This window comes from Betta splendens, chromosome 4, assembly GCF_900634795.4.
Source record: "Betta splendens chromosome 4, fBetSpl5.4, whole genome shotgun sequence".
Taxonomy (NCBI): Eukaryota; Metazoa; Chordata; class Actinopteri; order Anabantiformes; family Osphronemidae; genus Betta; species Betta splendens.
The window spans coordinates 3,872,458-3,895,643 of NC_040884.2; the positions used below are offsets into that span (position 1 = coordinate 3,872,458).

Consider the following 23,186-nt stretch of genomic DNA (forward strand, 5'->3'; position numbering starts at 1 on the left):
TTTGCTGGTTTTGCTTGAATTTTTAGCTTCTTTGGGGGCAGCACAAACTGTAGACACAACACCTACATACTGTACTGCACAAACAGTATCAGGTCCAACTTGAACAGATGATTTATTGCAGTACATGAGGGTTGTGTTAAAGGAGACTTCTTATACTGCTTTTCATGCTAAAGAATATTGGACGTCAACGTCTCAATAAGGTGTCTGTAAGTATTCATACCAAGCGCCCTGTGAGTCCTCAACTGTGCACATGGGGCGGTGGTGAATGAAGCTCATGGTTGCATCTGGAGGGTCTGAGAACCTGAGCCCACAGCACCTTGTAGCGCGGCAGTAGCTGCTCAGCTCTCTGTGTTGCTGTGTGTGGGACACGGCTGCAGCTCCACACTTTCCAGTTGTGTGCGTTGGAAATACTGTTTTGGTATTTTGCGCTTGTGTGGGCAGAACCAGAGGTGGTTCTGTGAGCGGATGTAAAGTTTTAAGCTAATCCTCCTCTCCTCAAACGCTCCTCTAAAGGTCACGGGGAGGTCAGTTGTCTCCTTAAGGAAGTGGTGTCCTCATAAACTAAAGTTGCTTTGATAAAGTGGGTTTTCTTTCCAAACCTCGTGTTTTGTTTTAGTTTAGGTTTCACGCCGAGTTGCATGTTAAAATATTGATTTATGCAGAGTTACCTCCAAAACATTATCCCTAATGTAAAATCCATCCTGACCGAACGACAGGTGGCTTTTCCCATATTGGGCCATTTGAAGCTTTTCTTATCTAACATCCTAATGTGTTGAATACATTTCCACTGAACTGCTCTTTTCAGAATGATTTGTGTGCTATAGTAGCTCTTCAAGTGGAGGCAGAGGTTCTTGAATTACCTCTCTTGAAAAAGGAAGCTAAATGCGCATAAATAAGAGTCGGGCTGACAGTAGCTGAAACCAAAAATACCTGAAGAGGCACTGCACCTAATTTAGCAACTGTGAATCGGCGAGAGCAAAAGCTAAAATCCACACTGGGCTATTCAGCGACCTGAAATGGAACTTTGACACCGTGATATTTTATCATTAAGATCGACTCAAACAAGCACACACAGCACAGCCCAGCATGGCTGGGGACGGAGCCAAAAAGCAGTAAAAAAAGTAGTCAACATCCTGCAAGTCTTCAAGTCAACCCAGTACGCTTTGAGGAAGTTTAACTGGGAGGAAATGTTGAATATGGAGCATCTTCTGTGTTTATACTGTGAACAACCCCTTGATTAGCCCCAAAGTTCCCTTTTAAAGGCGCCTTCTTTTGCAGTAAAACACATGCTGCAGGCTGGCGTCACCTGGTGGCACATAAATGGATATTAGCTATTAATACACCAAGACCAACAACCCCATGTGTCTAATTTGTTTTGTGCAGCACACTGAGGATGAATTAAGGAGGAAATTAACACGTTGTTGTCTGCTACAAAGATTTGGCCCAATGGATTAATGCCACAGGAGACGTTGAACTTACATTTACAGATCTCTTTATCCAGGTGAGATATCACTAAAGACATTTTAACTCTAAATCACCTCAATACTATATGCATGTACAGTGCATCTTTCCTGTCCTATTTCAGTGCAAATCTTCATAAATTACTACAGCTGCTGTGAAACCACCAGGTTTTCACTTAACGTCTTAGAAAATGCATAAAATATGAGTTATTGCAGCTTTAGGTTGACCTCAGGCCCCGGGATCAGGCATAATTGTGTAAATTCGACAAATAGGATCATTTTGTACAACTACTTGACCCACAGGTCAGTTCACTTGGAATGAGAAGCACTGAAAGCTGAAACTTCATCAAGGAGCTTGGAGTCAAATTGGCTGATGTCATCAGGGTTAGCTTGACTTGGAGAAAGCGAAAAGCGAAGCACAAACCCTGACTTAGGAGGTGACTTTTATGCCATAACCTTGATCTCCGTTATGGGAAATGTTGGAGTTCTATGCAAACTACAGACTACAGCACCTAGTTGTGTAGTATACAGCTAAAATGTATGAAATGAGTCTGAGAGTGTAGTTTGTTTAGCTCAGCTGATCTCTTTAACATCCAGTAAATGGATAAATTCCGAGCGATGGCGTCATGCTGTTGTGGCAGAATCCTGCTTTTTGTCCACATCTGCAGCTCCTCGTGTAAATCTACCGTTGCATAGTTATGCCTGTTTTTGCTGATGCTGCGTTTGTGAAATGCTGAGCAGGCTCTTTTAAGACAACAGGGTCAGGCCATTAGCCAGTACTACAGATTGATGTTGTACTGTATGTGGAAATTATCCCAGGAAACTACGTAAAGGCCTGTATGGACGGAAGCTTAGGAGGACGATGTGCAGAGAAGAGCTGAGACCCCAGAGAATAATGCAGAGCTCACAGAGCACCCTGTGGGGCCAATACAGGAAAATACTGTTAGCATAACATTTACTCAAGCACTTCTTCCAAATCTAACTTTGAGATACTTTTGTTGGGTATATGCAGTAAATTCAGTAAAGTACTGTGACAAACGCTGCACGTCAGGCTGCCAAAGCTGCCCTTTGTTTGAAAGCGATAAATTCTGACTAAAGTTTTGTCTATTTTAAAGTTTTTTTTTTAACGTTTATCTGAGCTTTAGGCTCAGCCTTTTTCTGGTCATGGAGTTTTTACGACGTGGGATTTCTCCCACCACTGACGAACGATGATCCAGGCTATTCAACGTTAAATTACACCGCTCCCTGTGGAGAAAATCCAATTATATACATGCAAGTGTTTGCTGGCGTTAATGAGATCTTACCTCAGGAGAGCTGGCGTTTGAATGTACACATGCGTTTGCAGAACTTAAATGCCCACGTGCGCGCGGATGCGTGCGCTCTTGACGGAGACGTCCTTTCGTGATGCTGTGTCTCTCTGGCTCCGCGGGTGGGATGACGTCTGTCGCTCCAGGAGGGCTTTTACATGCTCGCCTGTTTGTGTATCTGCTCTGTTATCCGTCACAGAGGTGCTCACAGGCATCGTTTCTATTTTTCCTCACAGGTTCACATACACACATTGTTACACACTTCCAGGCAAATCAATCAGGACTAATTTGCAGTAGATGTTCTGTACCTAGTACACATGAGGCTACATAGCATGAGATGCCATTTGAGCACATTTAAATTGTTGGACTTTGCCCTAAAGCATGTGGCTCTTTGTCTTAATGCAAAATGAATAACCCCTTACACAGAGCGGATATTTGACTTCTAGCCAAGAGTCCACAGAGAAAGTTTCTGTGGTCCTCCACCCGGCGCTTAGCGACTGGACCACACACAGAAAGTTCACCGAAGCCTTTTAACGGAATCACCCATCCTGAACCTGGTGGCGACTGAGCTGAGCACAGAACCAGGGAAGTTCTTCTGCTTTTCTTTTCTACATCTACAGCCTCTGTTCTTAAGCCTTTTCCTTGGGACTGAGCAAACAAGGATGCGATTCAGGAAATGATGATGCATCTATAGAGGAAGAAGCAGCCAGCATACTGTAAAATTACCTAATTCAGCATCTGTTATGGAAATTTTCCCCTATTCCCCTTATTGCTCCCTTGTGGGTCACAACGCGAATTCAACAGCCTCTTTGACTGCTACAATACTGCAGAGACGTGCCAGCGGCTTCCGCTGCCATGGAGCGACTGTGGTGCTCCTCAGCGGTGCAGCATTGGTTGGGGAGGTGGACACACTGCGATCACAGCCTCCAATATGTCAAAAGTAATTGTCCTGATCGAAGACTATACCCTGTTATACACAGAGAGGTGTGTGCCGTTAATTAGACTGATGAGTGGATGCGCTCTAATAAGCCCAACAGAGACCATCCGCTGCATGACTCGTGTGGTTCTGATTAAAATTCAGCTCTTTGAAGCGGAGATGCGTGTTTGCAGATGTGGTTTTAACTCATGAACCAGGCGATCCAAGGGAAGAGTAATGATTAAGGATTTAACCAGTCAAAAGAACCAATATGTCTCAGACATCAGATGTGATTATAAATGCCAACGCTGCCTCAGTTCAAGACTTTATCACCACCCGTCGCAGTGGAACAGTGATGATGTGGGGGATTGTTGTTCTCTTCTCTACAGTAGAATGCTTTTTAGCCTTTTTTATTTTGGCTCAAACTTCAAAGATTTCAAATCTGCAAGGTAGAAATAAACTGAGTCTGTGTTGTGCTGTGTTTTGATTTTTTAGAAAACCTTAGTTGACAAAACACCACAAAACGCACTGGAGCTAAAAATTAGACGGTGACGATTGCCACCGTTTGAATGAGCTTTGGTCCAGGTTTCTGAGAATCGAACGTTTCCGCGTGACAAGCGCTTCATCTTCCCCAAACGACCCTCGCTCCCGGGGGAAAGCTTAAAAAAAGAAAAAAGGCGCTCCTGCTGTAATTAGGCTGACAAAAAAGAAGCACCCAAGGTAGAACGAGGGGATAAAAGACAGGGAGGTACAGTGGGATGAAGGTGAGGAGGAAGAGAGCGGATAATGAGAGGCGAGGTGACAAAATGAGAGACTACAGGAGGAAGGAAGCATGTCAAGAATGGAGGGGGTTGTTCGCCCGCGGCTCGCTCACGGTGCCGTCTCACCACCTTTTATTACCGAGGGCCCTGTTGGGGTCTGTGCTGTCGGCATGCCAACTAACTCATGTTGGCTAACGTCGCAGCGCGTCCCCTCGTCGTAGCTGATTTTACCATCAAGCTGCATGGAAGTACTGTAAGAAGCGTAGGAGCGCGGGCGTTAATTGGCTGTGACGTCACACGGGGGTCTGTGACGTCACACTAAGGTATTAGTAGCCAGTGATGGAGCCGGCAGCTGCTAAATGTTCAGAATGATGCCCTCGACCAAGTGGTGGCTATAGGATGATATGTCCTTTCAATAGCGGGGGACAGAGCATTCCATCTGGCGATCTTCAACAGTGTTGAAAAAGCGTGCCTCTTTTCCCAGCATGCAGCACTTTGCACATGCTGCAATAACATCTGAAGGCTGCTGACGAAGCAATAACTTCAGAAGGGAATCGTTTCAACGATGAACGCCGCCGTCTGCGAGCCGTTCTGTCAAGTAGCTTCATTGTTCGCTCGTCTGGTAACTTTGTCGCCTTCGCACACACACCTGTTTGTCGGTTTCTCGCCCAGCTGTGATTGAAGGTGTCAGGTCAGTGTGTGAGGTCGCCGAAGCGGCATCGAGCCATTAGCGGCGCCCGCATCTGCTGAGCCACCTACACGCATTCACATGCGCTGGGAGTTGTCGGTTTAATTGCTGTTGCTGGTTTCACCTGGATGTAATTGCTATTTAATGTATGCGAACTGCCAGACAGGCAGTGAGTCACTAATTAATGCCAGCAACTCATTAGGATGTGATGTGAGGTGTTCCGTGTAATCATTTATTTTATTGAGTAGTGTGGGCAAATCCAACCTGAGATGCAGTAGGAACACGAAGACGTGGATCATAAAAATATGTTACTGTGCTGAATGGAAACGTGAGGTGAGCTTTGTGCAGCATCTGGAGGTGAAGACTGGTGTGTGGATCCCAGGAATACTAGAAAACGTCTACAACACAAATGCAAACACACTAATTACATATTGGTATTTACTCCAGAATGTGATGTCGTATGTTCACGCTGAATCATAATGTTGTTCATTAGCACGACTGGCACATTGATGATCTTGTGTCTAAGTGGATTACCTTTGTTGTCATTGAGCCAAATGACTTTTACACTGCATCAGCAGAACAACAGGCTGCTTTATTTGTCATTCCCACCTCATCAGAGCTGAGGGAGGAAAAACAAAGGGGCGCTTTGCAGAGCAGGTGTGAATGGAGCGTCGCCGTGCGGTGCTAAAGTCTGCGTCTGAGGTGACTGTTCATTCACTCGTAGTCGTCTCCTCACCTCTGACTCCCGCTTTGTCTGGTCTTCTTTGTGTGACAGAGACAGTGATGGATACAAGGACGGCGACGGCGGAGCTCGGCTGGATATCGTTCCCTGCCAACGGAGTAAGAACAATGTGCAAACCTGAGTGTCTGTGTGTATCCTTGAAAAAGTAGCTTGAGTGCTGCACACCTTAGTGTCCTCTGTTAACAAGCCTTCAAATTTTAATTACTGTGTCAAGGTGACACCAATTAACCACTACTGATCAAGGGAAGCGAATGGAGTAGAATAAAACTGGATGTGGTCTTCCACCCACTGTTTTGAACTTCTTGGGTTTTTAAATACTGGCTTGGCCACAAGCCTTTTACGTCGGCCTGTTCAGTGAGTGTTTGAGGTTAGTGCCTCTAATTGTGATGAATGATCGTCCCTGTGCTGCACAGACCACGGTGGAGAGAAAAGAGGGTGTGAGGGAGAGAGAAAATTGGAGGGAGGATGGGAGTTTAATTTGTGCCAGGTCTTAGTGAGCCCATTAATCATTTTAGCCTTTCACCTCTTTCGCCGCCGCTTCCTTCCTCCGCATCCATTCCTCTGCCCTTCCTCTAGTGGGAGGAGGTGAGCGGCTACGACGAGAACCTCAACACCATCAGGACGTACCAGGTGTGCAACGTGTTCGAGCCCAGCCAGAACAACTGGCTCCTCACCACGTACATCGACCGGCGGGCGGCTCAGCGCATCTACGTGGAGATCCGCTTCACCGTGCGTGACTGCGCCTCCATCCCCAGCGTGCTGGGCTCCTGCAAGGAGACCTTCAACCTTTACTACCTGGAGACGGAGCGGACGGTGTCGGAGAGCATCAAAGGGGTGGAGTACTGGGCCAACGCCCCCTTTCTGAAGGTAACCTCCCAGTGCTGGATGCTTCCACTGAACCCTTTAAAGCTAAAGTAGCTAAAACCATCGCCGCTCTTCTAGGTGGACACCATAGCAGCCGACGAGAGTTTCTCTCAGGTGGATTTCGGAGGAAGGCTCATGAAGGTGAACACAGAGGTTCGGAGTTTTGGGCCTCTGTCCAAAGGCAGAGGCTTTCACCTGGCCTTCCAGGATCTGGGCGCCTGCATGTCCCTCCTGGCTGTGAGAGTCTTCTACAAGAAATGCCCCAGTGTGGTGCAGAACTTTGCGTTTTTCCCCGAGGTAAGAAACTAATCTTTCCATTTAAAGACTATTTCAAAATTATTCAAAATGATAAAAACGTGTTAACAGAGCTTTTTATATTTGCCGTGATTGTGCTCAGACGCTGACGGGAGCAGAGTCTACCTCCTTGGTTATCGCCAGAGGAAATTGCATTCCCAACGCCGAGGAAGTGGACGTGCCCATAAAGCTCTACTGTAATGGAGATGGAGAGTGGATGGTTCCCATCGGCAGCTGCAGCTGCAAAGCTGGTTATGAACCAGATAATGGCAACGTGTGTAGAGGTAAACTCTTGCACGGATTAATGAGAATGAGGAGAAAATGGGAATGTGTGAAGTCTGCACCAGAGTAAATTAGAAGCGATGGCATGTGGACGGAATTACATTTTTAACGATGATGCTGTTTTTCAGAAGGGAAAAGTGTGTTTTGGAATAAGCACATGCACATCGTCGGGGGGGTTCTGATTCAAGGGCGCAGCCTATAATCACACTGCACATAACACTCACACTGTCTCGTATGAGCTAGTGAACCAATATGACAGCAAATCAATATTTTGCAACATGTGTCTAATAATCAACCGCAGCAGATTTGCCTTTAGGCAATAACTCGTTGAGCGTTCAAGGGCTAATGGTGCAAGCAACATAAAAACACGAGTGTAATCAATAATAAACAGAAAGCACACACACCATGCTGGAATGATGCAAAAGGCTGAAACATGTTTAAATATAAATGGATTACGTATGACGCATGGTGTTTTAGGTCAGACACGGCTCCATGCTGAGTCAATTCTGCAGAAATGCAGACGTGCACCGTGCCAGCAGAGTAAAATGTGCCACCTCTGGCAGCCCGAGCTGCATAATCACATGCGTGTATACATTTTCCCATGTATTTGCCTGAAGGCCCAGCCCATAATGTTCTGTGTTAATATTAGTAGAAGCCGAGTTGTGTGAACATAACACAGAAATAGCTCCTCTTCCCCTCGGTGCTCCATATATCTACCTCTTCTCATTCCTTTTTATATCTGGCCTCCTTCCCCATTTCCTCTCTGCAGTGGTACCCATCATTTCTTATATTCCCCAGGGTGTCTCATCCATTGTGTGTGTGGGTGTGTGTGTGTGTGTGTGGGTGTGGGTTTGATGTGTGTACATACTGTGAAATGATAAGTTGGGCTTATCCCATGTTAATTACGTTGCGTGTTTGAGACAGATTAAGCTCCTGCAAATTAGTCTTGACCTGTCAGAGTTGAGTCGGAGATGAAAGACAGAACAGAGCGACTGTTTCAGTCGCGTCCTCTGGAGGGACGGACTGGCACAAAAGTTAAAAAAGAGGACAAACCAAGGAGAGGGGTAAAAACCTGATAGAGATGAAACAGATGGAGGGAACAGAGGAGCATGATGAATGGAATTATATCTGTCTGCTGCGACGGAGCTCAGGGAATTGTTTGCAGGAAGAGGTAGACACAGAATTTGAGATAACTTCCATCGCTCTACATTCGAGTGATGCCAAACTTGAATCAGGATGAAGAATGATACAGTATTGTTGACATTTGTTGTAGAAGGAAACTAGTGGTAGAGTTTAGTTTTCTCTAAGCACAAATACTGAGCGTGTCTTTGAAAGAAAGATGAAGTTATGGCACTTAAAAAGTGAGCAATTTGGAGGGAGCAGTCTAACGTTTGGAGAATGATAAGGACTGTGATAAAGTGTGTGTCATGAACTGACTGTGACGGTTCATTCAACACATTCATAAGCTACGTAAGCTATTTAAGGTTAAAGCTCTTTAAGTGTGATGTCACAGGCCACATCCAGTCTGTCTTCACTGAACTGGTATCATTTTGGAGCCAATCAGCTGATGCCGACTTTCCAGGAACCTGGACTCACTATTAGAGCAGATGGCGTGTGTGTGTGTGTGTGTGTGTGTGTGTGTGTGTGTGTGTGTGTGTGTGTGTGTGTGTGTGTGTGTGTGTGTGTGTGTGTGTGTGCACTTCAGGCCACAGAGATGCTGTTTATTTTGCACCAAACCAACACATTGGGGAAAGCTGGCTCCACATCAAAGTCCTGTGTGTGGTTGTTGGCCTTGTGGTCAGAGTAAGTCCCTATAAACCAATGAGCTGGAGGCCATTGTGAAGTGGTGCAAACACGTACTGTACACTATGTCTGTCTGTGTGTAAATAAATATTCAACGGACCTTTACTGCAAATGTATCACAGCACCCCTGCTGTGGACCCACACACACACACACACACACACACACATTTTAATAATTGATCAGCGAGCCTGTGTGCCAGCCTCAGACAGTTGTCGTCCACATGGTTGTGTGACTCACGCAGCTGGCTGAAGGGAGGCGAGGCTTCCTGTTCAGAGCTCACACTCGCCTCTAGTCACATTTACCTTCACTCCTGGTCGTCATTTTTTAGATTTATCGTTGTTTGCACAATGGTCTCAGCTCCAAGGCTCTTTGAGTTTATAAACATATTCACACCAAATTAGGCACATGGCACTGCAGCAATTTTAATAAGCACAGCTACACCACCTGACTGCTGGGATGCACTGCAGGATCCATTAACTTTCATTCAGAAACTCCTAAGGGTTTGCTTTTAAACAAGTACAACCACTGATTGTTGACAGGCGACATCATTTTAAAGGTTACTACTCCATATTTCTGCGAGGCCCAAATGCATTGACGTGCGTTTGTAGCGCAGCGTGAAAGAAAGAAAGAGAGCGAGAGATGACTGTACAGAAAGGTATTCATCCAGGGATAACTAAGATAAGTGATGGAGGGGTGAGCGAGAGGGGTTGCCATGGTGACACACCCCGTGTGTACGAGCAAGGTTGGTGAATAAATGACCTTGACGAGCCAGATGTCTATCCACCTATTCAGGACGCAAACACACAATCGAGCACAAAGAGGCGTAAGCCGCTGATGTGACTTCAAAGCGCCGAGACCGACAGGAGAGGAGGCCTTGTAATGTTTTATGAGTAAAGAAATGACTATAAAACAACAACATGGCTGTTTCTGATGCTTGTGGGACGCAGATCATCAGCCCCGTCCTGCATCTCTCAGCTCTGTTGACTGCTCCCTCTTGAGAATACGCAACCTGTCGCGGTGGAGCTGTGGAGGACGACCATTCACTCCCTTTTGAGTGTGAATCTCTTTGAAAAGAGCTTTTATAGATTTCTGCCATTTTCATACACATCTCATACACATCTGGCCTCCTGGTCTGGTTCCTGCACATCACACCTCATCTGTTCCTCCCTAGGTTTTAGTTTATCTAGTTCAGCCTGCAGCTAAATGATTTCTGTTAAGTGAATGAATAAATGGTGCTTTGCTTCCTCTCCCTATGACTCACTTTCACTCAGTAATATCATTCTGAAAAGTTTTCTTGTGTAATCTGCCGTACAGTACGTCTTCCCCCATAAATCTGTGGGACGTCTCCCAGCAACTAAAGCATGTAGGGGAAAGATAAGATAAAGAGATAAAGAGTTGCTTTTTAAGGCAATAAAACCCAATAGCGCCAAAAACTGCATGTTTTGTCTGTCTGTATTGCTGAATTAAACTCTTCTGGACCAGAACATGAAAGTTTCATCCTTCACAAATGTTGCATTCGTTGCTGGACTTAGTTTAAACCCAAACAGTAGCCACACTATTATGCAGGTCGCTGACATCATGTTCAGGCAAAGGTTGAGCTTTGCTGCTACTTATAAAAAATTCATGTCAAAATAAAAAATGCAGCACTACAGTACTTTAAAGCTGTAACAGCAGAGTTTTGAAGAGCTGAACGTGTTCGTTGGCTGTGGACCTGGCTGCATATTAACCAGAAGGTATCTCCATAGCAACAGATTGCTAATTCATCCTAATTTAATCTGCAACTGAGTGAACTGAGGCAAACGACACCAGGCGAAGTGTAACTGGACTGGATTTAACTGGTCCTGCTCCCGTCTGGATTCAGAACCCTCTCGGTTTTTACACACAGCAGATACAGAGAGCGAGAGGAGCGGCACCATAAGCTGCACCGCAGAGCGCGACAGGGAGTTGTGTGGACACGATAAATGTTTTGTGTATCCTGTCAGAACACGAAATCTCCGAAAATCCCCCTCTGGGCTTCTCCCGTCTCACAGCACCAATAATAACTCTAAAGCAAAGCTTACGAAATGTGTCCCGGTGAAGACGAAAGGCGGAGGGAAAAGACTGGAGCTTCTAAGTAAATTAGAGGTGGTTTGTGTGAGGAGGCAGTGACGTGTGAAGCGCCTTGTGCTTTAATGTGTTTCCCCTCTCTCTCTCTTTACAGCCTGTCCTCAGGGCACCTTTAAGTCCTCTCAGGGCGCAGGATTGTGTCAGCAGTGCCCTCCCAACAGCCGCTCCACCATCGAGGCCGCCACCCTCTGCGGCTGCCGCAACGGCTACTACCGCGGAGACATGGACCGGCCCGAGGACGTGTGCACCAGTGAGTCGGCCGCTAGCTTCACTTTCATACGCCCAGCTCCAACTGTCCAACACGGTCCCGTTCTCGCGTTCCATCGAAGTGAGCTTGTGTTTGGAGTGTAGAGGCCACATTGCTATGCAAGACGTGGCACAGACTTTGAGAAATGCTGCCTCTCAGTTCCACAGAGAAATTGTGTAAGTAGGTTGAGACATGAATCATTTTGGACCGTGTGTGTGTGTGTGTGTGTGTGTGTGTGTGTGTGTGTGTGTGTGTGTGTGGTGTGTGTGTGTCCTCGATACAAAATGTTTATGGAGGTTTACAAAGCTCTGGTTAATTCATAGGCAAAACAATATTTCAGCGCTTCCTTTTGTAGTGTGTAGTCGTGTTTGGGTCAGATTGGCGGCTGCTGTTTCCACAGGGAGGGAGGGCGGCGCGAGGATCTGCAGGAAGCACAGCTTTTCAAAAGATGCTCAGTTTAAAATGATTATCAGCGTTTCCTTGCCTTCCTACGCCCGTTTGCTGTGAACTCAGAGCGTCTGACTGTGTAAAATAATTTGTTTGTGCGAGTCAGATAGAAAGTAGGATTAAGTGAATATTTGTGTTTGTCTGTGTAATTATGAATGCACAGCGTCTGACAGGTCCTCTCTCTCCCAGTGGGGATGTTTATGCTACTTAGACTTTCAGCCCCCTACTGATTGTTAGCACTTTGATTGTGCAGCGTGGGTGTCTCTGAATGTCTCTTTGAGACACACACACACACACACACACACACACACACACACACACACACACACACACACACTCTCCACAGGGCCACCATGTCATCTCACATCACAAGTTGTGTGAATGTGTGTGAACAGTCACGAAGATGTGCACCCACAAGCTTTAACCTTGTGAAAACTGGGTGTACGTTAAAGGCTCACTACAGCGTCTAAAAAGCAGAGTTTCTCCTCACATCAAAGAGGTGACATGAGAGCAGAGAGGGTGAAGCAGCGAGAGAGGAACGGGCTGACTACAAAGAGGCCCGTCCTGTGGCTGCTGGTGAGCTGTTAGGTCACCTTTTGACTGAGAGAGACAGGGTTGGCTGGAGCTCAAAGTCCCACATCTGGACTAAAAATACTGCTTAGCAAGTGCATTTGGCAGCTTTGCTCTGTTTGATGACAGCGCGGCCTCGCAGACACGGTGGCAGGTGGGAGGCAGCGCTTCACCCTGCATCACAGGTAATGTTGATGAAACATGAATGTCCTGTCAGTGTGTCTGATTTTTCATTTCGGACCAAACACTCGCCATAGGTCCGTGATATTAACATTTCATTCAGCTTCTAATAAAACATGAGACGAGATGTGGTTGATTTGATGTTTCCTGTTCCACAGTCGATGAAAAAATGAAAACCCAGCTGCAGCTGCGCACTGGATAGAACCTGGATGAGAGAGAGAGCGAGAGAGAGAGAGATATTTGATTTTTCACAAGGCTTTATTAGTCAGTTTTAAATAAACCCATGACAAGAATAGTTTAAAAAATGACAATGACAGTGCAGGGTTAAAATGAAAAAAGATAGTCATTTTCAAAAAAGCTCAAAAAAAAACAAGAAAAAAAAACATAGCAGCATGGTGACAAACTTGTTAAAAAACGCCATCATTCAGTTCTCGGCTTATTTTGAGCAGTATTTTCTTTAACCTAAAAACTTCCTGGTTTGTGTAACCTCCTCCCGTCCGGCTGCACCTTCTCCACCCTCCTGTCCATCCTCTCCTCCATCCTGCTCCTCTCCTCCATAGGCGGCTGCACGGCCTCCTGCACCGGAGTGGAAGTCGCCCCCAGCTTTGTCTGGACAGGCTCTGACTAAATGTGCCTCTTTGCCACATCCAAAGCACTTCATAGTCTCTGACGTTATGAACAGAACGTAGTCGTAGTCATCAATTCTGAGCCTAAAGCCCAGATTCAGCTCTTCCTCCTTGTTGTTAAGGACCATGTAGACCTGACGCCTATGAGAAATTACGTGACGCAGTTCCCACTGTTTACAGCCCGATGGCAACTTTTTAATGGGAGACACTATTTTTCCGTGCCTGGACAGTTCTTTTCTCAACAGGTCGTCGCTGATGAAAGGAGGGACGTTGGACACCGTTACCTTTTTAGCAGGTTGCGTGAGAGGAGACACGGAGATGGAATCACCGTTGATAGTAATGCCGTGTTCGATGACTCTGTGGACTTTATCAACACTGTCCAGAAAAATCACCACCGCTCCGTTCATTCTCGCAGCTGATTTTAGGCTGAGCGGACCGACCACCGCAGCCACAGCAACCGCGCACTCGTCCACAGAAAAGCGAGAAGCAGCGGCGATCCTCAGGCCGTGCTTCCGCGTTAGCTCGGTTAGCATCATGCTAGCACCGGCCGGAAGTCTGCAGGAAAAAACCCTCAAAAACACCCCCGACCCTCGATATGTGCACACAAAAACAATAAACCAACCTTCACCGAGAACACCCTCATAAGCAAAAAGTAAATTATAACTCGAATGTACATCAAAAACCAGTTAATCGCCCTGTCGACACTCACGACTCTCACACGCCACCTCACTGAGAGAGAGAGAGAGAGAGAGAGAGAGAGAGGTGAGGTGTACGCTGCTGTACTGACTGTTATGGTTTCAAAGGCTGTTTTAGAGCCTTAACTCTGAGACCTGTTTGTGTTTCACATTGTGACCTGTTAAGTTCAGCTTTAGCCACAGCTGTGAGTCATGGTCCGCCTGCAGTCGCCTCCTCCTCTCGTCTCTCTCCAGGTGTCCCGTCGGCTCCTCGCAACGTGGTGTCGGTGGTCAACCAGACGTCGGTGCTGCTGGAGTGGCACTCGCCCCGTGACACCGGCCACCGCGAGGACCTGACGTACAACGTGCTGTGCCGCCGGTGCCACAGCAGCGAGCGGCGCGCGTGTCAGCCGTGCGACGACGGCGTGCTGTTCTTCCCTGGCAAGCGAGGACTGACGGAGACCCGCGTGGAGATCAGCAAGCTGCGGGCCCACACGTCCTACACCATCGACATCCAGGTTGGTCAGGGCCGTTCTGAAAGTGTGAGTGCTAGGAAAATAGATGTTTGCATTTTGAAAACTCTCTGATAGTTAATCACTAAAGGTTTCTAATGGAAATGCTGTGTGCGGAATAATAATTTAGCAGCTATGTCATCATTAATTAATAAACCACCCTGATGCAAGTTATTCAGTGAACTATTTCAATTATTAAAAGAATCAATTAATAAAGTTCAAATACAAATATGAGCAAGGCTCTAACGTCTCCCAGTCAGCAATTAGCAATCAAGCAAATCAGAAATATCAAAGACCAGGATCAGCCCATAAAAGATGAAAAATGTTGTCGTAATCAAGGAAACGGCCAAAACGTTCCATCAGGGCCTTCACATTGACTCTCAAATTAATCAATACGTCCTCGGAAAATATCACATCAGGTGATTAAAATCAGCGTTGAGTAAAACAAAGTGAGCGTGAGCTGATGAACAGCTCCTATAAAGGCACCTGATGAGGCTGGAAGGCGCCCTCGTCTCAGCAGCTGCTCCGTCGGAACCTGTCTTAATCTGCCGGCTCCGGGTTTCCGTCTGCGAAGCTGCTGACCACGACTCTGCCCGTCTCCTATTACAGGAGCCAGTGCTTCTGTCCAGGCCTCAGGCAGCTCCCTTTAGCCTCCGCTCAGTGCCCGTCCTGCTTATTCACCCTCACTGAGCTTCCTTCACGTTTCTCTTTGCCCGTATGTTCAGTAAACAACACGTGTTTGTGGTTCTAAACTGGGTCAGTGTCACACTTGCATGGCTCCGAAGCTGCACTGCATGTGGACATGTGCACTAGGACAGTATTTAGCCATTTGAAGTACGGCAGGAATACTTATGTGTATAAAACAGCTGTGTGATGTCAGCTTTGGTTTTAAATGCTGAAAAGTGCCTCATATTCAGGCTGTTGAACAGTTACGTAGTGTCTCCATCCATCATAAACCTTTTGTTTTAAAATCACAACAGTCCAAACAACAGTTTTTCTATTTCCATCAATTCAATTAACCCTGAACAAGACAAAATAATTCATAATTATGAATCATTTATTTATTTATTTATTTATTGTCTTTTCGACTTTGAAGAAAATATGAGAAAAGCAAAACCCCAAAACCAGCTAAAATACAGAAATCGAGTCTGGAGTATTCTGTGCTAATTAGCAGCTATTGTTTAATGATTTTGACTTTTAAGATGAATAAATGAGCTCATGACAAACAATGTGTGGCTGCTAATTGGCTGTTCTTTAAAGCACACTTACAAGGTCTACTTGGAAACGAAAACCTTTGTGAATGGTGTCTGGAAATGAACCTTCCCCTGAGCAGCATTTGCTCCAGTCCATAGTTCCCTCATATCGACACGTCGGCTGTGGATTCGTCCTCCTCCTTGAAGGCTGTGCACTTAAGCACAAGCCGTCTGATTCATTTCCTTTGGTTACGGGTGCGTTTTCTAAGCAGTCACACATGATTTTACTGTTCTACCTCATCATACTTACATCGGTGCCATTTCTTTAAGTTCCATTTGCAGACGCGTCTTTTAAAGCCAGTCGCCGAGGAACATTAATCTTAATCACCCTGCTACAGTACAGCAGCAACAGCTGCTCGTGACAGCTGTCACTGAAACAGACTTTTACTGCCCAGGAACGTGGCGCCCGCTTCACTTTCACCTTTAATTAATCACGAAACCTGCTCCGTAGAATCACCTGCAGTCGCTGAGCCGCTCGGAGCCGCAAAGTCACCAAAACAACGCTACTTATCTCACAGTTCATACTGCCAGACCAGGGATTGAACCAGCAACCTTCCCCTCGCCAGCTTCTTTACATGTGTTCGACCTGAGCACCCACTGCAATAGCAAATTACTCATGAGTGTCTATGATCTCATCCGTTTGAGGGGACGCGCGGCCCATGAGAATACCCATTAATGTTAACATAACGTGACATTTTATTTATCTCCCAGGCAATCAACGGAGTGTCCAACAAGAGCCCTTACCCCGCCCAGCAGCTGTCAATCAACATTACGACCAATCAGGCTGGTGAGTGAGCAGCGTCTCCAGGCTTCTGTGCATGTGTGCAGACAAACCCTGGGGTGCAGTGGATTATGTGAGGCAGGCATCACTTGGGGGCAAAGAAATTGAACCGTAGGCTTTTAATTCATAAAAGATGTCATGAGCCTGTCATCTCTTCTGCCTCTGCCTGCTTTTCCTTCTCTATTCCTGTTTATCCTGCACATCTATCCAGCTTTCATCCAGCGTTCCTCCTTCCTCCTACCTCTGTCTCCAGCAGTGTAATTCTTAGGGTCATAAAGTGAGCTGAGTTACTGCCATAACAATACTTTATAGACACAGACACTAGTAATATTTCCACCGCTTCCCAAATTTAAATTAAAATCTCTCATTTACTTCATCTATGAAGTGAAGCTCACTCCTATTTATTATTTTTGGTGCGACTGGGCGCAGAAACTCTGTTTTATGCTTGGAATTATTCTCAGGTTTACAACGCCGGCTGGGAGCAAAGGGGTTAAATTATGCAGCAGATGCTCAGTGCGTTTCATGGGGCCTGGTGATTTCAAACTCGCTGCACATACAGAGAAAATGTCAACTGTGGCAGGACTAAAAACACGGGCGGCGACGGCTGCAGTGGCTCAGGCTGTGGACTTGTGACTGCAGCTGAGGCGGGGTCACATGCTGAGGATTAGGGTCTCGGCGTTGTAGATATTGATTTGTCAAATAGGATCTCCATAAAATGACTATCGCCAGAATGAAACGGATCAGGAAAACATTAATATCCTTTAGCTTCCTTGCAAAACTCTCTCCTTTACATCAATTTCATCCCTATTACTGCTCAAGTATCAATCTTCCTGTCCTGATTCATTTCTCGGTCTCCGCTGTTCACAGCCAAGTTCAAGTATGATGAAAACCATCTCATAAAATGATCCCAGAAGCAAAAGCATGAAATACATTAGAGTCAAACATTTTTGCTTTCCTAAAAATATGGGTAAAACTCTATTGGAGACATAACTCTCGTCCCCCGTCACTGACAAGTACAGTAATTTGTTTTCATGAGCCTGGATGAGGAAACATTTTTCTCTTCTGGGTGTAAATAAACGTTGCCAATATGTCATTTCACACTTTATTTCCATATTTATGGTGCTTAAGCATGCTAGTGAATCTTTTAGCTGTGTAATTGATGGTGTGTGTTTTAACAGCTCCCTCGGCGGTACCCATAATGCACCAAGTGAGCTCCACCAGCCGCAGCTTCTCGTTGTCATGGCCGCCTCCTGAACAGCCCAACGGAATCATCCTGGACTACGAGATACGCTACTATGACAAGGTAGAGCGGGATGATGAATGTGTGCCTGTTTGCTGTTGTGGTCACGGACTGTAATACATTAGAGTTGGTAAAACCGGCAGATTTAATATCAACTACATCAAAGTCATCTGTTATGAGGACTGACACTGAAGAGCTGCTGCAGCTGCTTGACTTTCCTCGCTGAACTATCTCAAACACCGGCACCCAGTATTTCTTAGTATTTCTTAGTATTTCTTTGTATTTCTTAGTAATTCTAATTGCTATTTCTACAGCAGGTATATTTATGTCTAGTTTTACAAACCCTCCATTGAACACAGGGGTTTAGGTGAAAGTTGGATGTGTGTTATCAGCCACTCAATGAAACCTGAATCTTTTAAAATCACAAAACAAAAGCCAGTAATTGCGGCTCTGAAGCTCTGGGGAACCAGCAGCCGTGAGTCAGTGTGCGTGTTTAGAGTCAGTACTTTAATGTTCTGGCTGTGGTCCCTCCCGGCTACGAGGATCTCTCTGTGGACTTGATCGTGGCCTTGCTGCTGGTTGAGCGGCCCGTCTCTGGTGTCGCTGGTGCTAAGATTTGTAGACTGTCAGACACTGGGTTCTTCTTCTTGAAGAACTGGGTCGAAGGGCACCACAGAACATGATTAATGAGCATTATTGTTTAATTAAAATGACTCTGACTTAGTTACAAGTATTATCAATCTAGAAAAAAATGTCATTTGAATCTTTGTCCACGTTTTAAACATGAATGTTTTCTATCCTCTGATCGCCGTCAAATCAACTGCTAAACATTTAAGTGTGTCTAATTTTGTGCTGATCGTTCCTGTCGTTGTCTGAAGCTACACATAAAACTGTTGTGTTGTGGAGGAGTCACTTAATAAATGAGCCTAAAGTCGCATAAAATATAAAGTGTTCCTGCAGTGTCCATCAGGGCGTCGTGTCATAAATAAGCTTCATGGTAATGTTACTATATGTGCTATTGTTTATTATGGCTTATTAATTACGGTCACTGGTTTCATGTGTTGACATAAAGATCACATTCATTCTAGTTCATCAGCTGTGACATGGGGATTAATTGAAGAAAGAACCCTGTCAACGTGTTTCCTATTCGATTTTCTCTCGATCGTGCTTCACTACAGATTATTCATGTATTATTCGTTGTGCGACATTATTTCATAATGAGCTGAGATCGACCTTAGAACTGTGGTGCATATTTCATAGGACCTGCAGCGTCCTGACAGGGTTTTACTGTGATGGAGAGTCTCTCTTTATTCTAGCGAATATAAATTGTTCAGGTTATTTGTGCTCCATCTTTTTAGTGATTTAAGCAAATGCATATTAGCTGATATATTACGTTGACACAATGCAGAAGATGAGACCAGATATTTTATAGCTTTTTGACAGGAATGTAATCATAGCAGCAGTCCCAGTAATTTTCTTAATTATAATCGTGGCTGGTTGGTGCGGCTCTGACGTGTTCACTGCGGGGTCTTTATGAACATATTGTATGGATGAAAAATGCTAATATGCTCCTCTCCCTAAAGTCAGCATCTCTTCAATTCAATATTGTTTTAATTAGGAGACCAAATGACAACAACAATGCAACGCTGCACAGGCGACACACCCTTTAATGACAGGACCCTCCAGCAGAACCAGACCTGGGGCCCAATAGCTTCCAGCACAGACCGGTTCTGCAGGCGCTGACTGTAGCCGCACGCTCTATCTCGTCTTTGTAACACAATCAATGAGACGCAAAACACATTTCCAGAGTGAAATTTCAATTAAAAGCATATCTGTCACCCAAAGCTAAAGCTCTAAATGTGCTTCTCTCCTCTGGAGCAGAGCCAGCTGCTGGAGTTACAGATAGACTTTCACTGCAGACACATTTAACAACAAAGAACAAATCACCTACAAGGGATTTGTGTGAGATACTGTAAACCAAAGAGCCGACATGCCTCCCCGTCCACGGCCTACGCTCCGCTCACTACCCGCTTCCTGAGCTTTTTTTTAACAAAACTGAATAACGTGCTTTACCACAGCCAGTCTCCACCCCCTTTGTCTTTTTTAATACACACTGTCAGCGAGTCGTTGCAGAAACTCTCGACTACAAACTTTAAATGCTCTTATCTGTTCCCTTTGATGAAAACACTCAGGCTCTGTCCTATAGTCCACGACTCCAGAGGCTCTCACACATTCCAATTTTCCAGCACAGCGTACTATACTGTAATTGTCCTGTGCTGCACCAGGGGATGTGTGTTTATGTGTGTCATTTCTATAATTTTATTGTTTTATTTTGGCAGTCTTCTTTCTTTGCAGCGCCGGTGCAAAAACCTTGTCGCAGGTTACATAACATCTCGCCTTATGCCTGTGTTTTTCTTCTAAAATGGTCAGGACATGCATCCGGGGTCTAATGTGTTCAGTTTAATGAGCACTCGCATGTAACCATCCTCATTACTCTGCTCCTTTCATTCAGTCTGCTTCAAAGAAACCTTCCAGACTTCGATCCGCTCTCTATTAGCGAAGCGCATTCACACCATTGTTAGACTCGTACCTGAAAGCTTTTAGTCGTGCACTGAGACACGTCTGCGAGGTGTGACAATCACAGGGGTTCAGATTACACATTATAGGAAGCTGTCTGGGAAGCTGGATGCAGGATGCTGCATGTGACGGACGGAGGGCTGGGATTCGGCCGCCGCGTCTTGTTCCCGTGACTCTTAGTCATCGTGCATTTTCAGGAGAAGCCGAACAGACGGAACGGGGAGGAGGAAGTTAATGTAGAGGCTCTGGAGCAGTTAGAGCAGCTGGATGCGAGGACGGAGCGGGAAGCAGCTCACTCTGCTTCGCTGAGAGTCGTCCGGCCAAAGTCTGACAGTCACAGATAATGCACTTATCCAGTCAAACGCGGGGCAGCGCCGCCGCCGCCGCTCGGCCTTATTTGCTTCAACACTTGCTTTAATACGGTTAAACATGGAGGCCAATTAGGAGGCGCTATCATCAGCTGGCTATCCCCATTCTTCTCCTTTTATACGTGTTTTAAGGGGAGTCTGTATTTTACAGAGCAGTTAAGTGTCTAATTTTAGCCGCTGGCTTTAAGCGCGGACGTCCTCCAGGGGCAGTTTGATAAGAGTTTTTTTTACTAGCCAGCTGTGCTTCCCTCTCTGCTACTTTTTATTTCTCCTCCATGTATGGCTCCATCCTCTGCTTCACCCCCTCCCTCCCTTCCTCGACACTCTATAGATAATGAGGTTTTAATGTAGTAAATTTGATATGGTGCAGGGAGGCAGGATTTTCCCCATTACTTATCTCTTTCTACCAGACCTCCCCAGATAGACTGGCCCCTAACCTTTTCACTGTGGCGAGCATTGAGCCAATCCCCACCTCCACCCCCTCTCACACACACACACACACACACACACACATACACACACACACACACACACACACACACACACACACACACACACCTCCAGCTCTTAACCCACCCCCCAGCAAAACACCCCAGTGTGTGTGACCACTTCCAAATATATCTCTAATTGTCTTCCTGGTTTCAGTGCTGCAGACTCCATAGTTGTTGTCCATGTGGCATGTCCTAATTATCGCACAAGGATCAGCGGAGGCTGTCTCAGTTTTATGGTCATTATATTAACTGTAGTAAAAAAAGAGAGAGAGAGAGAGAGAGAGCGAGTGAGAGAGACTTCGAATGACACATAGTGCATCATAGTAACAAGCAGCAAAAGCAGAGCTTTAAAACCAGCAGGAGGGCGATGTGATGTTGGTGAGGCTCCTCATCTGACCCCCACTTTTCCCCCGTCCTCCCTCCTGAAGTCTCCACTTCATTACCGTCATCATCTCATCTTCTTTCCTCTATGCTCTGCCGCTGACCCCTGCACCCGCCCGCCCCTCCACCTTTCATCTTCACCGCGTGAGCCCCCCCCCTCCCTCCACCACCTCCACCTCCATGCCGTCCCCACGTCACGTCTGCTGTTCTCCCCGGTTCGTTTCATTTTTGCCACAGTGAAACCTTTTTTATCTGAAGAAAGCGGGGGATGAGGCAGCACAGAAGGGAGGTGTAGGAAGATAAAGGTAAAAGGTTGTAGCCCTGCGTTCGTAAGATAACGCTGCTCAGGAGGAGGACTAGACGGGTCTCGCGTAGATCTGTCTCTGTGGGCAATAGGTAATTAACTGCATTATCGCCGCATTTTAATTCCAGCCAAGGAATGAATGAGAAGAGGTGAGAAGGAAGAGCAAGGAGGCAAAGGCTGAGGTTGAGGCAGGAGAAATATGCTGGTGCTGGCGGCAAACAGGATGAATGGGGACTAGGAGACGGACGTCAGGGGGTCCAGGAAAAGACACATTTAAGGTGGAAATGGAGGCAGAGATTAAGGGGTGGTTCTTCTAATATAAGTCAAATCAAACTTAAGATGTCACAGTTACTCGGTCCTGTCAATGTGCCGGCGCCGTGACAGTCTGGAAATGGTAAATGTCTCCGTTTGGACGGGAAGTCTGGAGGAATTAATCTCGCCAACGCTGTGAACTAAAGAGTCCCTCTCTCTCCAGTCTCTGAACACGTCTCAGAGACTCTTGGACTAATGTGAAGCATATCCATCTCTCTTTGTGCCGTGCCCTCAGTCCCTGTCATCGGTGCTGAACAGCTCAGTGGTCCAAAGCGAGACGACCAACGTGGTTCTGGAGGCACTGAGGCCTGGAACCAGCTACGTGGTCCAGGTGAGAGCCCGCACCGTGGCCGGCTACGGCGCCTACAGCAAGGACATGCTCTTTCAAACGCTCACCGACGGTAAGTGTGCGAGTGGGCGGCTGGCGGGAGTGTGCAGAGGTGTGGGTGTGCGTTTTGTAGTAGAGAGGATGGAGAGAGCGAAAAATCTGGCTGTGCAGTAATTAATTTCTGTCCTACTTTATGTGTGTGTGAGTGCGTGCGGTTATGTAAAATGACTGTGTGTCTGCTGGAGACAGAGAGAATCTGTCAGGTGTACGTTTTCGCCTTTGACGGACGCCCAGTTGATGAAGGCCCAAAAATAAAAAGTAACACGTCTGCCTGGTTTCGCTTGGACCGCGTTTGTGTCTCTGCAGACGAGTACAAGTCCGAGCTGGGACAGCAGCTGTCTCTGATCGCAGGCTCCTTGGTGGGCGGGGTGTGCATCGTCTCACTGGTAGCCATCGCCATCATCTGCTCCAGGTGAGACGCGACGTCAAAGCTCACCTTCACCAAGCTGCAAATTAAATACTAAACTTGATTTTTTCCTGACGCTTTAGGAGAAGGCAGTTGAAGGAAAGCGTCTACGGGGACAAACTGCAGCAGTACAACGCAGGAGGAGGTACAACCCGCTAAGAACTTGTTTCCACGCTTAAAAACGTGATCTAAAACTGGTGACTTC

At 46.2% G+C, this 23,186-nt stretch overlaps 1 protein-coding gene and 1 long non-coding RNA gene across 2 annotated transcripts in view; one reads left to right on the plus strand and one right to left on the minus strand.

The window, feature by feature from the left end:
* The window catches only part of LOC114854776 (ephrin type-B receptor 1-like), a 52,764-nt gene that overhangs the window by 14,095 nt on the left and 15,483 nt on the right, over window positions 1-23,186 (plus strand). Inside the window, exons 2-12 of the mRNA XM_029149465.3 lie at window positions 5,908-5,972; window positions 6,451-6,741; window positions 6,817-7,035; window positions 7,136-7,316; window positions 11,319-11,474; window positions 14,224-14,486; window positions 16,445-16,520; window positions 17,693-17,817; window positions 22,423-22,588; window positions 22,882-22,987; window positions 23,065-23,126. Coding sequence (XP_029005298.1) covers window positions 5,908-5,972; window positions 6,451-6,741; window positions 6,817-7,035; window positions 7,136-7,316; window positions 11,319-11,474; window positions 14,224-14,486; window positions 16,445-16,520; window positions 17,693-17,817; window positions 22,423-22,588; window positions 22,882-22,987; window positions 23,065-23,126 — 1,710 coding nt within the window. The remainder of the gene's footprint in view (window positions 1-5,907; window positions 5,973-6,450; window positions 6,742-6,816; window positions 7,036-7,135; window positions 7,317-11,318; window positions 11,475-14,223; window positions 14,487-16,444; window positions 16,521-17,692; window positions 17,818-22,422; window positions 22,589-22,881; window positions 22,988-23,064; window positions 23,127-23,186) is intronic.
* LOC129603955 (uncharacterized) lies at window positions 5,391-5,977 on the minus strand. Its single transcript, XR_008694405.1, has 3 exons — window positions 5,869-5,977; window positions 5,667-5,751; window positions 5,391-5,530 (listed from the first exon to the last, which is right to left on the minus strand). It is a non-coding gene; the product is annotated as an uncharacterized LOC129603955 (long non-coding RNA).